We start from the raw sequence: 14,684 nt of genomic DNA, 5'->3' as shown, positions 1-14,684 counted from the left end.
TATCTTTAAAGTTTTCTAAGATGTATGCTTTATTTTTTTCTATGTTTCTGTCTTTTGGCAACCTTACTAAAAGGGATTACAGAGCTTCTTCCAAAAATTTTAAATAAAATATTAAATCATGCAAGGTGTGCTACAAGGTTGTATAAAGTTCTTGAAGGTAGGTCTAATTGTTGTTAAATGACTAAAAGACTCAGGAAGTTGCTCCTGCAATGCTTCCAAAAATGTATATGTACCTTAACATAGTATTACACAAGAAAAAGAATTGCTGATAATGAAACAACTCTTCTAAAAGATAAACCTAAAACTACAAAGCCATGGTGACTGAGGTAATCCTGGTGGCTCAATGATAATGCAATGCACAACCACACTGGACGCTCTCCAAAATGGCACCACTGTGATCCCCCCCGAAATCATGAAAATCGAGGGTGCTCTGCACCTTGCAGAAGGCCACTTGCATAACTACCCAGGACAGCTGGAAAGCAGAAAAAAAACCAGCCTTAACTAAAGGGAAAGGGAAAAGGTACCAGATGAAGCAAAGAATCCTCTTAGGACTGACTGAAATGCAGGACGGTATTTGGCCCATCTCTTACTCCTACCACGCAATGTATTCTGTTCTTGAATATAAACATAATTTTTTCATTCATAACATAACAAACAGGCTTAAAATCCACTTGTACATTTATTTAATGTACTTACATCTGTGTCAGATATGCAGCCAATGACAGCTATTGCCTTTGCCTCCCACGCAGTTTCAAACACGGATGTAGATCGTGTACAACAACGTTCTAGCAAGTCCTGAGTATTTTGATAAATAAAGTTCAATATTAAACATTCAGAATTATGGCAGGAGCATTCCATAATTTAAACAACACTAAGGACCAGATTTTTTCATTCAAGGATATCAGAAGCTGGCCCTAAATTGTAAGAGTATATAGCAAACAATCATACTTGATTTCTTGCCTAAAATAACATCCCTTTAAAAAGGGAGGGAAAATGGATACCTTTATATACCGCAAGAGAAGTTCATCCTGTTGTAGATTATGTTCCCGTATGTATGGCTTTATAAACTTCTCCAAAATGGATGGAATGAGCTCTGGTGCCAAAACTTTATCAAACATGCGGAATACTATTGTACTTGCATTCTCCTAGGGGGCAGAAAAACAGTTATAGAAACACAAGCTCCAGAGCATGTTAGAACAGCACAACGAACAGCATTCTTCCTTCATTTCTCTAAGGGCCTTATCCAATGCCCACTGAAGTCAAAGGAAAAACTTCAGGCCCTAACGTTCATTGCCCAGCCCAAAGAAAACCAACCCCCCTACAGACTTCTTCCACAAAGCCTTCTTGTGTTGAGCTAAACTTTTGATTTCTCCTCCACTACAAGCTTGTACTGTCACCCAATAGACACTATCAGAAACTGTAAACTAATAGGGGAAGGGACGATGCCTAATCACATATATATAGCAGCTTATATCTTGAAAGCATTTCCATGCAATAAACATACTTCATAACACCCTTTTGTGGTGGTTTAATATTATTATTCCTGTGGAACTCTCTTCCAGAGGATGTTGTGAAGGCCAAGACTACAACAGGGTTAAAAAAAGAACTAGATAAATTCATGGAGGATAGGTCCATCAATGCCTATTCACTGGGATGGGATCCCTAGCCTCTGTTTCCAAAAAGCTGGGAATGGGCGACAGGGAATGGATCACTTGATGATTACCTGTTCTATTAATTCCCTCTGAAGTACCTAGCAGGGGCCACTATCTGAAGACAGGATACTGGGCTAGATGGACCTTTGGTCTGATCCAGTATGGCCATTCTTATGTATAGGGAAAGCAAGGCACAGCAAGATTAAATGATCTACCCAAAGTCAAAGGCCTTGTCTACACTTGCAGCAGCATGTAGGGTACATGTAGCTACTTAATATGGACACAGTGGCAAAATGAGGACAGACACATGCATGGAATTAAGCAGCAGGTCACAACTTTAACACAATGGAGGGGCGCTACCTGCCCATCACCCATATTCTCTTATACCAGGCATTTAATTGGTTCCAGTGCAGGGGTTACAGGGCTCCTTACTACATAACCCATAACACAGGGTAAGCTCTACTCAGCCAATCTTTCAGGCCTGAGCTCCAAGTCTCATCACCCTCCCCACCACGAGGGAGACAGAGGGTGTAGTAGGGTGAGGACCTTGGCTCTCAAGGGTCACGAGGTCTGACCTTGGACCGCAAAGGCCACTAGGTCTCACCCTATCACTTGAGCCCGAGGCCCAGTACCAAAATCCCAGGTCTTTTACCTCTGGGAACCGTTCACGGTATTCTCTTAACTGCATTAGAAACCCAACGCAAGTTGCGATGAATAAACAACTCCACCCCAATACCTGTTAGGTACTGTAGAGGGGCGAGCACCCTGCTCTGGGGAGAAAGGGGTTAAAACCAGCTCTGCGAAAGAGTTGCCCCAAGGAGCCAATCAGGTGAAGCCAGGTAGCAGCCGATCCAGGCCTGGTAGGGTTGATATAAAAAGGGCTGTGAGCTAGGAGGCAGGCAGTCTCATTCCAGCCTTGGGAGAGGAAGGACTGGACTGGACTGTCTGGGAGCACAGGGTACCTTCAACAGAGCAGTGCTGGGGAAGGGGAAAGCTGAGCTGGGTCGCTCAGGCCTGGCGACCTCCCAGGCTGAGGCCTGACAGAAAGGCCTAAGGAGGTACTGGGGCTGCAGGGAAAGGCAGCAGGTCCAACCCCCTAGCCAATGGTGAGTGGCCATTGCAGACTGCAGTTTGCCCCGAATAAAGGGGCTAGATGAGGACTGGCAGTGGGTCACTGAGGTGAGGTGGTCTCAGGGGAGTGGGGTTCCCTGGATGTGGGGCAGCACCCCAAGGTAAGGGGCACTGTGGTCCAGGAGGGACGTGGGGCCTATACATGGTGGAGATAAAGGGACTGCAGAGGGGCAGGTAAGGGCAGGGAGAAACTGGCCAGAGGAAGGTGCTCCTGAGCTAGATAAGCTCATTCCCGGACTGACCAGCAGGAGGTGCCATGCCGGTGAGTCAGCAGCGATCGACTACAGGTACTAAGTGTGTTCCTACTCAACCCACTGTGGCTTGAAAGTGCTGCAAGGAAAACTCCTTGGTCCTTTGCCAATGGGCATATGGGAAGAACCTCATTCCTCACCCCCCCTAAACAGCTGACTGGCTAGACCCACAGCATCTGTCAGGCTAGGTTCTTATTCCTAGTTTGAGTGGTAGAGTGGGCTGCTGGCACAGAGCCAAAAGAGGCTCCACATGGCCCCTGAAGTGGGCTAAATTCTGGGAATACTGGCCAATCAGCACTCCTCTCCCACCGCCGGCCAATGGGTGCCTCAGATTCCCAGGGGGAGGCACTACCTATTGTCGTTTGAGTGTCTCCCTCCCTTGCTACTGGGACTGTCCTTTTCATCGCTGGCCCCATCAAGTTCACTCACCTGTTGATGCAGGAGGGTGGCCAATGCTGCAGTTAAAAGTGGGCTGTGTCCACACTGTGGTGCATAGTTACATGCAGCAGTGAAAAATTCTGGATGGGGGGAGGCTGCGGGACACTATACTGCTAAAAATAGCACTAAACGTGGGAGGCAGTGTTTGGGCTTGTAGAAAGTTTTGGCGTGTTTGTACTCTACACACCTAAGCAGTGCCTCACCATCTATGCTGGTATTTATACCCATGCTAGCTGAGTGTACTGTACATGCCATAAAGTGTACACAAACCAAAAAGTCAGTGTCAGAGCAGGGATTATTACCATGTAGTTCTTGGCTTGAAATCCTATGGTCAATAATCTGCAGAACTATTCTGGCTCAGTGATTTTTATGACGTGCCAACCATACAGACAGTACTCAGATATTATTTTTAATAAGCCTGCAATACTACCTTTTCAAAATCACACAGCGCTAGTTTGCAGCTGTACTTTCTGTAGAGATCTACCAATTCTTGTAAATCATTCACCAGCTTCTTTAACCGATGCACCTCTTCACAATCACCACACTTCTGAAACATCATAGAGAAAAATTTCCTGAGGAACTTATTGATGATTGTCTGACGTTTGCATATTATGTGAAGGTCTTTGTAGAACTGCTATTGTTTTCATAAAAAACATACAATTAAAGTCAGCCCATAGTCTAAAAATGGGACATATCAGGAGCGGCAAGAGACAATTCATCTGCTTTTCATTGAGCATTTAACATGTAGGGCTCAGACGGTTTAAAGACAGCAGCTCTGACAATTACTTTGTTCTACTGATAGTTTCCACATTTTCAGCTTTTGCAATGAGCAGTTGGTTTGCTTTGCGCTTTATTTCTTGTCACCTGTCCCACCATATCTACAGGTGCTACTGTATCTATAGAATACTTATGACTATAACCTACATAAATTTACTTTTATTTGCATGGACTAACCCATGATTTGAAAAAAGCTACTTGCGCCTACACCCCCATCGCATGGGGAGGAGGGGGAAAGTCCTATTTCTGTGGAATTTAAGCTTTCATTAAAACAAACAAAATCTAAGTTTGTCTTTCTTTTGTTGAGATACATTCAGTTTACATTTGAAAGAGTAAACCAATTTAGTGTCATTTTCCTGCCTCTACAAATAGGCATGTTCATTGCCTTTGCCATGGTCCAGAACTTTGGCAAACAGCAACAAGTTAAACAAGACTAATTAGTTTCACCATTTCTATTCAGCAGTGACTGTCGGTAGCTACCGGTGTGGTGCGCCACTCTTGTTCGATGATAACAGTTGGCTGCATGCGTGTTCCCTCTGTGTGCTGCTCCAGCTCTGTGCAGATAGCTAATATAGCAGACCCCGAGAGAATCCCCAAAAAGCACAGACTCTAGTAAGGTACGAAGAAACCTGAGCCAGGTTTATTGTCAAATGAAGCATAGTAATAGTTCCCTATAACCTCTACAGGGCATACTATGAATTTGTGCTCCCTGGCAATGGACACAGCTCAGTCAGTGGCGAGACACTCCACTGCCCCTTAGGCTGGTCAAAGATATGCGCTCTGGGACCTACTTTTATACCTTTGTGGGACTGATTACTCATCATAGTTCAAATGAATCTATCCATCATGTTGTCCTTTTGACCCTGTCTTTAAGATATACCTGCCTGTTCCTTGTTATGTCTATGGAGTGTCTTGCCGCCGTCTTGGCACAAGTTCCTCTCATTAGCACTTAGTGTGTGTGTGCACATGCCTCTAACAACCTTTTCTTGCCAACTTCTGTGAGTGGGACCTGCCTCTGGCTCACAGCCCAGCTTTGCTTATCACTGCCTGGAAGTACTTTGGTTCAGGCTTCAGGCCTTAGACTGGGCCTCTGATATAAGAATTTATGTTTCAGGGCCTTCTCTTACTACAGTGACACTCTCAAGAATCATGTCAATTTCATGCTGCTGCTAAGAAAAGCTGACAGACACCAGAATTATTAATGTAGGAGTAGGATTCAAAAAAAAAAAGAGGCTGGTGAGAGAGTAGCAAACACCATATCGTCCCTCTTCACTGCACCCAGAAGGCTCTAGAAGAGGGGAAGAAGAAACAAAAAGGGAGTTCTATCTCACAATTTTGTATTGCTGTCCATCATTAATATCTGTGTGCCTGAGTTGGTACCTGAACCTGACTGGTGAGCACTCACCACACGGTAGCCTTTCATGTCTTGCTAATAGGTTTATGTCCTCCTGATAATGTGTTTTTGTTTTTGTTTTTTTAAGCCAAAAATTGTTCTGTAGTAATGTTATATTGCGGGTGCTATACAAAATTGTACTATAGTATATTTACTACCTTCATATATAGGGATTTATGGCAAGAGTGAGATTCTCAACTTTATTGAACACGGGAATTTGCTAAGTGTTATTTGTCACAACACAATAAAAAGAAAAGGAGTACTTGTGGCACCTTAGAGACTAACACAATAAAAGTGACTGAAACTGCAAAAATATGTTGTATTGCTGAAGAGACAGCAACAAACTGTCAGAGCTACCATAATTGATTTTGTTTGTATAATCACTGAAACAAGTTCAGAATGTGTCAAAAGATTTGTTGTAAATATTGTTGAGAAGATCAGTCAGGAACTTTGACATGCTATAAGTAATTCCCCGCCCCCTTTTGGGCTAGGGAGAGACATGTTACATCCCAATTTCGGAACTGCAAATGTTTTAAGGCTAGCAAAAAGGACATTTGTTAACACGGCTAAAAGATAAAACAAAGGAAGATAGGAACTTAATTCCTCATTTCCCTAAAATTATTCTTCCCTCACCAAAAGAATATGTATTTGATTGCTATTACTGGGTCTTAGCAATCATATTATAAAAAGACTACATGTTAAGATCTGTCCCAGTAATGTAAATATTTAGTCAGCAACGTAGTGTTATCAATTAACTATACTCCTTACCAAGGGAATCCAACGCCAGGAAGATGCCAGGCCCAGTTCACCTGGATTTTTACTTGTAAAAAACACCTCTGCCATTTGAAGTCCATTTTCTGGCCAATTTACCTACCCAAAATATTAGAAATTAGTGAGACTATCAGTACAAGTGTAGAAATACAAGGTTTTTTTCAGCATAAATATACTTTACCTTATCAGAAACAACAAGGAGTGCGGTGGCATCTTAAAGACTAAAATGTATTTGGGCATAAGCTTTTGTGGGTAAAAAAAACACTTCAGATTCATGGAGTGAAAATTAGTAAAGTTAGAAAAGGTAGCTTTCACTCCATGCATCTGAAGAAGTGGGTTTTTTTAACCCACAAAAGCTTATGCCCAAATAAATCTGTTAGCCTTTAAGGTGCCACTGGACTCCTTGTTTTTTGTGGATACAGACTAACACGGCTACCCCCCTGATACTTTACCTTATCAGTTAATTCAAGATTTCGGGCTCCTTGTTCCAGCCATTTCGCTAATATATTCTGAAATACATAATGATTAAAATGTTGTGTTAAAGCAAAACATTTACAATAATATAAAGTAAAATTATTAATTTTTGAAACATTGTAGAAAGTCACAATATTAAAGAAATGGCTTTTCTGAGTATCAAAAATACCATTTCTGCAAGAGGCTTGCGTATAACAGTGTACCTTAATCTGAAAAAAATTATATAAAAGTCATCTGCATGCATGTTTCTTTTAAGAGTTTTACCTGTCCTTTTGGCACAACCCTCCTTACAAAAGGAATCACAACATTTTTAAACCACAGACACAGTTCTTTTATAGGAATGGTGGCACAGATTGTGTTAAGCAGGTCCTCCAGCATTTTCACATCAAAGCTGCTTTCAAAATCTGCCTAAGATATAAAAAGCAAAACAATTGTTTTTATTATAGCATATATGCTATTATATAATAAAGATACTGCTCTTTCTAACTTGGCTTTTTATATTACTGAAGAGTTTGGCCATTCAGTGATATGAAAACATGTCATGTTAAAGAGAGTGTAGTCAAGTTAAACAAAATCTAAGTGAAGTGAATTTATCACAACATATAGAACACAACCTTGCTGCCACAAACTTCAGTGGAAGCAGAAATGGGCTTACAATGTTATCGCTTTAGAAAACCAAAAAGTTATGGATCTCTAGCTCTCTCCAGCAAGACAATGGGAAATTCAATAGCTTGTGGCCAGCATTTTGGATTTGTTACATCTCAATCCACACAGCTGCTTTCAAAGCATTTTCAAGGCAGCAGTCAAGTCTTAAGCAAGCCTTAAAAATTCTGTTAGTGAGCAAGATTCATGGCTCCTGAGAAGGTAAACACGAGACAGCAAGCCTGACAGAGTCCCAAAAATGTCATCTTTCATGGCTTTGGCATCCCCCAAAATGGACTTATCTGTAATGTTACAACAGAAATTAATTTGTCTAACCAGTAACAAGTTCAGAACACAAAGGAAAGAGGATAATGTAAGTCAGCCTCATCAAAGATGGGATTCTCTCAGACTTTCTACTCGTCAAGGAGGTGTTTAATACTGGGCTTTCTAGAACGACAGATTTTAAAAAAAGAAAAGGAGTATTTGTGGCACCTTAGAGGCTAACCAATTTATTTGAGCATAAGCTTTCATGAGCTACAGCTCCGATGAAGTAAGCTGTAGCTCACGAAAGCTTATGCTCAAATAAATTGGTTAGTCTCTAAGGTGCCACAAGTACTCCTTTTCTTTTTGCGAATACAGACTAACACGGCTGCTACTCTGAAACCAGAGATTTTAAAAACACTTGAGACTTCATACCTGATGCCTAAGCCAGAGGTATTGCGCACAAGGAAGATTGCCTTCTTCTAGCTGAAAAAGGATGTTCTTGAAAATATCTTCATTATTCAAGAATTCAGTCCAAGCAATTCCACTAGGAGTGTGATGAGGAAAAGTGTTTAGGCTTTCACGTAAAGTATTTAAAATATATACACACGTTCCAACAAGTTTTTATAGAACAGAGATAGTGGTAAAGTGAATATAGGTTTTTGAAAAATCATCTCTCTTTTATGACACACATCCACAAATTCCAATTGTCTGCCAAATAATGCTTAAAATACAGCATCTGCAACATAAAAACCTAGGTTACATATTTTCACCATGTAGGCCTGACTTAATTTCTCTTCTGGTTCAAATGGCCAGGGTTTACTTTGTACGCTCCCTTCTGGCCTCCTCAGTTTTTGTTTTGCAAGGAGGCACAATACAGCTACTTGGTGGTATATCATGAGCCCAGTGAAGAAATGAATACTAATGTCCAAAAAAAGGCTGCGGTGTGCATTTCCCCCTTCGTGTGTGGCAGAACTACCACCAACCTAATGGTTGCGTACAGGCATAGAGGGAAAATTAGACCCCACATACAAGGAAGATACACATTTCTCTCTGTTTAATTTGCTTGTAATCAATCAATCAATCAAGGAGACAAACAGCAGAGCAGGCTGACCTCCTATGCAGATAGGAAATTAAACAAGACCATAGAAGAAAAGGAAAAAGGCTGACATACTAGATTGAGCCTTTGGCTAACACCATGAGCAGCTCTGGGGAAAAATTGAGATTCAGAGTAAAGGAACTATGACTGATGGTCACAATTCCTTTTTTTTCTCCCACATGCTCCTGGAGGCAGAAGTAGCTTACTGCAGCCCACTGGAGCCAGGTTACTTCCCTCTCCTTTGTGCTACCTCAGTTGTCATGTTAGGGACAGGAGTGGAGCTCTGCTCCTTTCCCACTACCTGCTCTGGGGGCGGGGGGAGAGAGTAAAAGTATGAATGAACGAGGAGACACCAAGTGGAAAGCCCGACATAAAAAGAAAAAAAATTTTTTAATGGAAACCTGAATTTCTCTGGTCCAAAGGCTCCATAGAAAGTAGTTAGCCTTGCTTGAGCTCTCAGTACCTGTACAGAGATAAAGGAGTTATTTTAGTTGAAGGGAAAACTCTAGTTATTCAGAAAGTGACGTTAAAATGGTTAAGAAAAACCAATATAAAAATGATAGGTACAGGTGGTTTCCAAAATCTCTATCCAATTAGTCAAGCAGACAATTTACGTAGTACATATTATTCCAAAAATTCAAGACGCTAAATGACTTACACTCCACCTCCTGTACACTGTCAGAATACCATTTTAGCTGCAACAGGGCTTAATAAATACAAACATTTTACAGTTGTTTAAAAGCTCCTTCAGAACATTAAAAATTCAAGAGACAAACATCAGATTGATCTCTCTGGCTTCTAGAGTACTCAAGAACCATTCATTTCTATAGGAAGAGGAAGCATTTCATTCCGAAAGCAATATCAGTATCAGGATCTCATCTCATATTTTAAGAGTGTTTTTAGATTAAATGTCTTAAAAATTTAGACATTAATCCAATTTTTAAAATTGCCTAACTGTTTAAAGGAAGTTAACACATTTTTAAAATCAAGGCAATTTTTATTTGTTCTCTTACTTCTGTTATGGACACTTGAACCCCATCAGATAAGGAAGCAATCATTTTATCATCTCTCTTCAAGATCTGAAATGAATGTATTAACACACAATAGTTGACAATACTGTTGATGCATAATGTATCAGATATTGCACAGCACTGTAGAATTTTCATGTAAACACTAACAAAAAACTAGTATCTTCATAAATCAAGGACTTGATCCTGCAAGTTCTCAATCTTTCCACGGGATCTCTGCATGTATGTAGAGCCTTGCAAGTTCGCAGGTATCCACTTTATATCCGTGGACCATTTCTGTGGATAGCAGGACAGATGTGGATACAAATTTTGTATCCGTGCAGGGAGGGGGGCGGCTCGGAGCCGCAGCCCGACCACGGTCAGAGCCAGGCAGGCAGCCGTGGGGAGCCGTGGCGGACCTTCCACCTGCCCTGGGCTGGGGGCCCAAGCAGCCCCCAGGCAGCTCCATAGGTCTCCCCCCTCCCAGGCCAGCGAGGAGCCCAGCCAGGGAGCCGTGGTGGACCGTCCACCTGCCCGTGGAGTGTGTTTGGGGGAACAGAGGAGGGTGTGGGCGGGGGAGAAGCCCCCGGCCATATCCCCACCCTCCAGGCTCTCTGCCCAGCCGAGGACAGGTGGAGGGTCAGTGACTCTGCACAGGCTCCCCACAGCTGCCCATATGGCTCTCCCCAACCAGGCTCCGGCAGGAGGATGCCTTGGAGCCTAGCCCAGCCCCCAGTGTAGAGCCCTGCAAATCCGCAGATATCAGTGGATATCTGCAGATACTTTTTGCAGATCGGATACACATTTGTGTATCTAAACAGGCCTCTACATGTATGCAGTATTTGCAGGATCAGGGCCATAACACATCTACCTGGTTCTTTTAAATAAGGCAGAAAAGTCTGGAGTGTGAAAAGACTGAAAAATTCAAATAAGTGTTTAGTTTTCAGTCCATGCAAAGGGCTTGGTAAACCTGCTGCGCCCAAGACTAAATCCTGGTTTCCAATCTGCAAACGAAACCCTGTCCTGCTCTTTGCGCAGGGCAAAGAGGAAAAGGATCCCTTCACAACACTCAAGAGCACAAGGAAAGTCAGCTAGAAAACTAGCCCACGCACCACATCTACAAGCAGAAATGATTTTCATATTAGACAATGTGTCTGGCATGCTTGCTGTTGACAGTAAGTGTTAACTGGAAATATGCTTTACCCTAGCATAGAGAAGCAACAAAGTTGTGCTCAACAGCATCTCCCCTTTTGCTTAGCCCTTAGTCTGCATAATTTTTTGGCCAGTCCTCCAAAACAGTATCATTCTTTGTTGAGCTGCAACATCCCTTGTAGAGTGACAGTCATTCAAGTCAAGTGGGAAAACAGAGCAGAAATATACTGGTATGAGCAATTTCATATAAAACTTACTCTGATTTTAGCATAGTTTAACATTTCCTGAGTTGTTTCATACGTCAGCCATGGAGTATTTATGCAGTAATTCACGACAAAATGGTTATCCTGTTTGATTAAAGAAACAGTTTAAAATTCTTAACTCTAGGCTCCCTTTCAGCTTGGTTCAATGTGTGCAACAAGAGTCGTGCAACATACCTGTATTTTATGCAGATTTTCTTTAGCTTCATCCACAAGATCTAACCAAACTGTTTGACCATAACTCCCAATGGAAGATGAAGCCAATTTCTCTAAAATGGCACTTGCTTTTACTTTGTAAACAAGCTGTTTTAAAAAACAAAGGCAGACACTTTTAAAACTAGTGTCCTACTGCTTTAAAGAGAGAATCTCTCTCTCTAGTTGAAAGGTCATCGCATGGTCAAATCACAATATTATTCTGAAGGAAACTAGGTCCAAAAAAGGTGAATTTCCTCATTTAAGAAGTGCCTAACTATCATGGTACTTCTTGGCTTACTAAACTAGACATGTTTCAGAGTAACAGCCATGTTAGTCTGTATTCGCAAAAAGAAAAGGAGTACTTGTGGCACCTTAGAGACTAACCAATTTATTTGAGCATGAGCTTTCGTGAGCTACAGCTCACTTCATGCATCCGATGAAGTGAGCTGTAGCTCACGAAAGCTCATGCTCAAATAAATTGGTTAGTCTCTAAGGTGCCACAAGTACTCCTTTTCTTTAAACTATACATGTTTGCGCAGGAGTGCAGGGTGGGTGACAGAGTTCTCTAGGCTTTTTCCATATGATATTTTATAAAGTTGAGTTAAGTTGTATAAACTCCTATTTATCTTCAGGACCCTGGAAAGATTAAATTCTTAAAAAAAAAAAAAAAAAAAAAAAGCGCCTATGGCTATTTTAACTCATCATTATTAATACAACTATAAAGTTAACTAATCAAAACATGCTGCTAATCCCATCTATCTTGATCATCCATTAACTCACTCTCTTTCGAAGTAAAAAATTATTTGTTGATAAATTCTAATTTCTCTTGATCAATTTCAAAAAATATGATTAACCAAATTTTCTAGTGGACATAAACAGTTAGCATTTCATATCTAAGGCGAGTGCTACAGTCCTGCTTCTGCTACCATCCGAGGCAAATGGCAAACTCCAATGAATTGCCATAGAAAAAGCTAGTGCAGTATTGGCCCTAACGTGATTTTTTTGTCAACTAAGAACGGTCTGTCTATAAAAGAAATAGTTCAAGTTCAGAATAAGGCCAAGAGAGCTTCCCCCGGCAGATGCTGAGGTCTCTAATAGCTAATAGGAATTGAGGGAGCTCAGCACCCTGCAGGATTGGATCCAGTATCCCAAGAAAGTTCTAATAATAATGCAATGACTCAAACCAATTAGTCTTATTATTGTTAATCAACATACATTAAGTGCTGCTCTTCAAGCAGTGCTACACCCCTGATGCTTATATGGGTAACCTCCATCAGAAGGCATACTTTATGAAGAATGGTTCAGAGATATATTAGTTATGTCAGATGAAAATTTACTTCTTTCACACACAACTGCTCATCTTAAATCAGTTTATTTTAAAGCTAATTCACAATTTGAATGTTTTTTATATCCTATTAAGAAATTAACAGAGACAGAAACTCAGTTCATAAATTCAATCTCACAAATTAATCTCTTAATTTATTGCCAAGTATGAGTCATTTACCTCAACATCCAGTCCGAACTGAACAGCAAAATTCTCAGCTTCAGTAAACTTGTGCTTGTGAAGTAAGCGACTTAATCTAGGGAGAGAAATTAAATAAAACGTGATAAGGTATCAAAGCTACATAAAGGGAAAGCAAAATTTCAAAACAAAAAATATACCTGTTTTCCGGCAAGGCTTCTGTTAAACTTCTCAGTACTAAAACAGACACCGGGCCTTCAGGGGACCTGAAAGCAATTATGGAATTATGACAGTGTATGAATATAAAATAATTGTACACATGTCCATATAACAGTAATCTAATTAAATGCAAATATATGACTTACTTTTGGTGATTTTCATTAATTCCTTCCAAAAAGTATATTGTATCCTGCAGTAGACAATTATTAGAAACTAAAGTTACAAAAAAATAAATCTCAAGCAGTACAAAGCAACTAACAATAATGAAGAGGTTATTAATTTGGAATGTAAATATTTATTTTCTCTTATCCAATATCTCACCTATTGCTGTCTCACTAATATTTTGTCCAGGATGGTTGCCACCATCTAAAACTTAAGATGGCTCAAACTGAACTCTGTCTTTCTACCCAAAATCCCCCCATTACCTCAGCTCAATTACTGGTGACACTTTCATTCTGACACTCAAGCCCTCAACAGTAGTGTCATTTCTGACCTCTCCCTCACCTTCTTCCCCACTTCCAGGCCATATCACCCTGACAGATATGGCAATTTCCTGCAGTATCCTTGGGAGGCATTACTGAATTAAGTTTAAATATTTTTGAGGTCCAATGTATTAAATTAATGATTTGTGTGTTACTTTAGGCCAGGATTCTATGTAACCTCTTTGAGGGAAATGGAATGCAAGGCCTGGATGATCAAAGGAATATACTGAACAATATGCCCAGCGTGAATGGACATTTGGGACAATATGTGTAAAGTGAATTTCCTGGTAAATATCTAGGGGGAAGTGAATGCAAATTGCCCACCAATGGTTATACAAAAACCCAGCCTTTTCAAAATATGCCCCCAGGAGTGGAGCTTTGTCTGTGGTTCACCTGTTACATGAGGCCAAGATCAAAGGCCCAAGCAATGTAAAGAAAAGATCAAACTATTCATGGTTATTCTGGTTCTGAATCTGAGACTTATTACAACGGGGAAAAAAAAACGGTTGTGGGGTTTAAAGGACTAACATCTACCAGAGCCTGAGGTTGGAGTCGGGGATGGGGTGATCTCTGATAAGCTTTTTAGCAAGCATGTAGTTTCCCTTATTATTTTTTAATGTTTTTTCTCTAATGTTTTCACCTTAAAAATAAACGTACTTGCTTACATTTGTGTGGTCACTTGTGACTGCTGATAATTATAGCTGTTCATAGCCTCTGGAAAGAATGTGAAGCACAGATGCTGGCCTGTTTAGGCAGTCTGGCTCGCTGGGAATATTTCAGTGTAGGCAGGAACTGTGCAGCCTGGAAAAAACTCGGTCAGGAGGGAGGGACGCATGGCTGTCTACCCAAGAGCCAGGAGTCTAAAGTGGAGGCCCTAAGGGACCATGGAGGGGCATACAGGTGGAGTAGCCCTGAACTGTGACAGTCACTTTTTCCTTCACATCTTTAAAAGTCAACCTTTCCTCTTCATCTAGAAAGCCAAAATTTCTGTCCTGACCTCCTGCCTTGACTATCATCA

The 14,684-nt window shown here is 41.0% G+C and overlaps 1 protein-coding gene across 9 annotated transcripts in view; it reads right to left on the bottom strand.

Annotated features, from left to right (window-relative positions):
- The window catches only part of KNTC1 (kinetochore associated 1), an 84,477-nt gene that overhangs the window by 54,226 nt on the left and 15,567 nt on the right, over nucleotides 1-14,684 (bottom strand). For 8 of the 9 annotated variants that reach the window (XM_043529727.1, XM_043529728.1, XM_043529725.1 and 5 more), the window contains 14 exons: nucleotides 13,331-13,374; nucleotides 13,166-13,231; nucleotides 13,008-13,083; nucleotides 11,486-11,611; nucleotides 11,306-11,395; nucleotides 9,903-9,968; nucleotides 9,291-9,352; nucleotides 8,226-8,337; nucleotides 7,152-7,295; nucleotides 6,866-6,922; nucleotides 6,411-6,512; nucleotides 3,903-4,019; nucleotides 1,002-1,145; nucleotides 697-795 (listed from right to left, as the gene is read on the bottom strand). In XM_043529727.1, coding sequence (XP_043385662.1) covers nucleotides 697-795; nucleotides 1,002-1,145; nucleotides 3,903-4,019; nucleotides 6,411-6,512; nucleotides 6,866-6,922; nucleotides 7,152-7,295; nucleotides 8,226-8,337; nucleotides 9,291-9,352; nucleotides 9,903-9,968; nucleotides 11,306-11,395; nucleotides 11,486-11,611; nucleotides 13,008-13,083; nucleotides 13,166-13,231; nucleotides 13,331-13,374 — 1,305 coding nt within the window. The remainder of the gene's footprint in view (nucleotides 1-696; nucleotides 796-1,001; nucleotides 1,146-3,902; nucleotides 4,020-6,410; nucleotides 6,513-6,865; nucleotides 6,923-7,151; nucleotides 7,296-8,225; nucleotides 8,338-9,290; nucleotides 9,353-9,902; nucleotides 9,969-11,305; nucleotides 11,396-11,485; nucleotides 11,612-13,007; nucleotides 13,084-13,165; nucleotides 13,232-13,330; nucleotides 13,375-14,684) is intronic. The other variant, XM_037878601.2, reaches the window with a different exon arrangement.

Source organism: Chelonia mydas, chromosome 15, assembly GCF_015237465.2.
Source record: "Chelonia mydas isolate rCheMyd1 chromosome 15, rCheMyd1.pri.v2, whole genome shotgun sequence".
NCBI lineage: Eukaryota > Metazoa > Chordata > Testudines > Cheloniidae > Chelonia > Chelonia mydas.
Note: the sequence above shows the minus strand (reverse complement) of the source record. Positions and strands in the feature narration are given on the sequence as shown.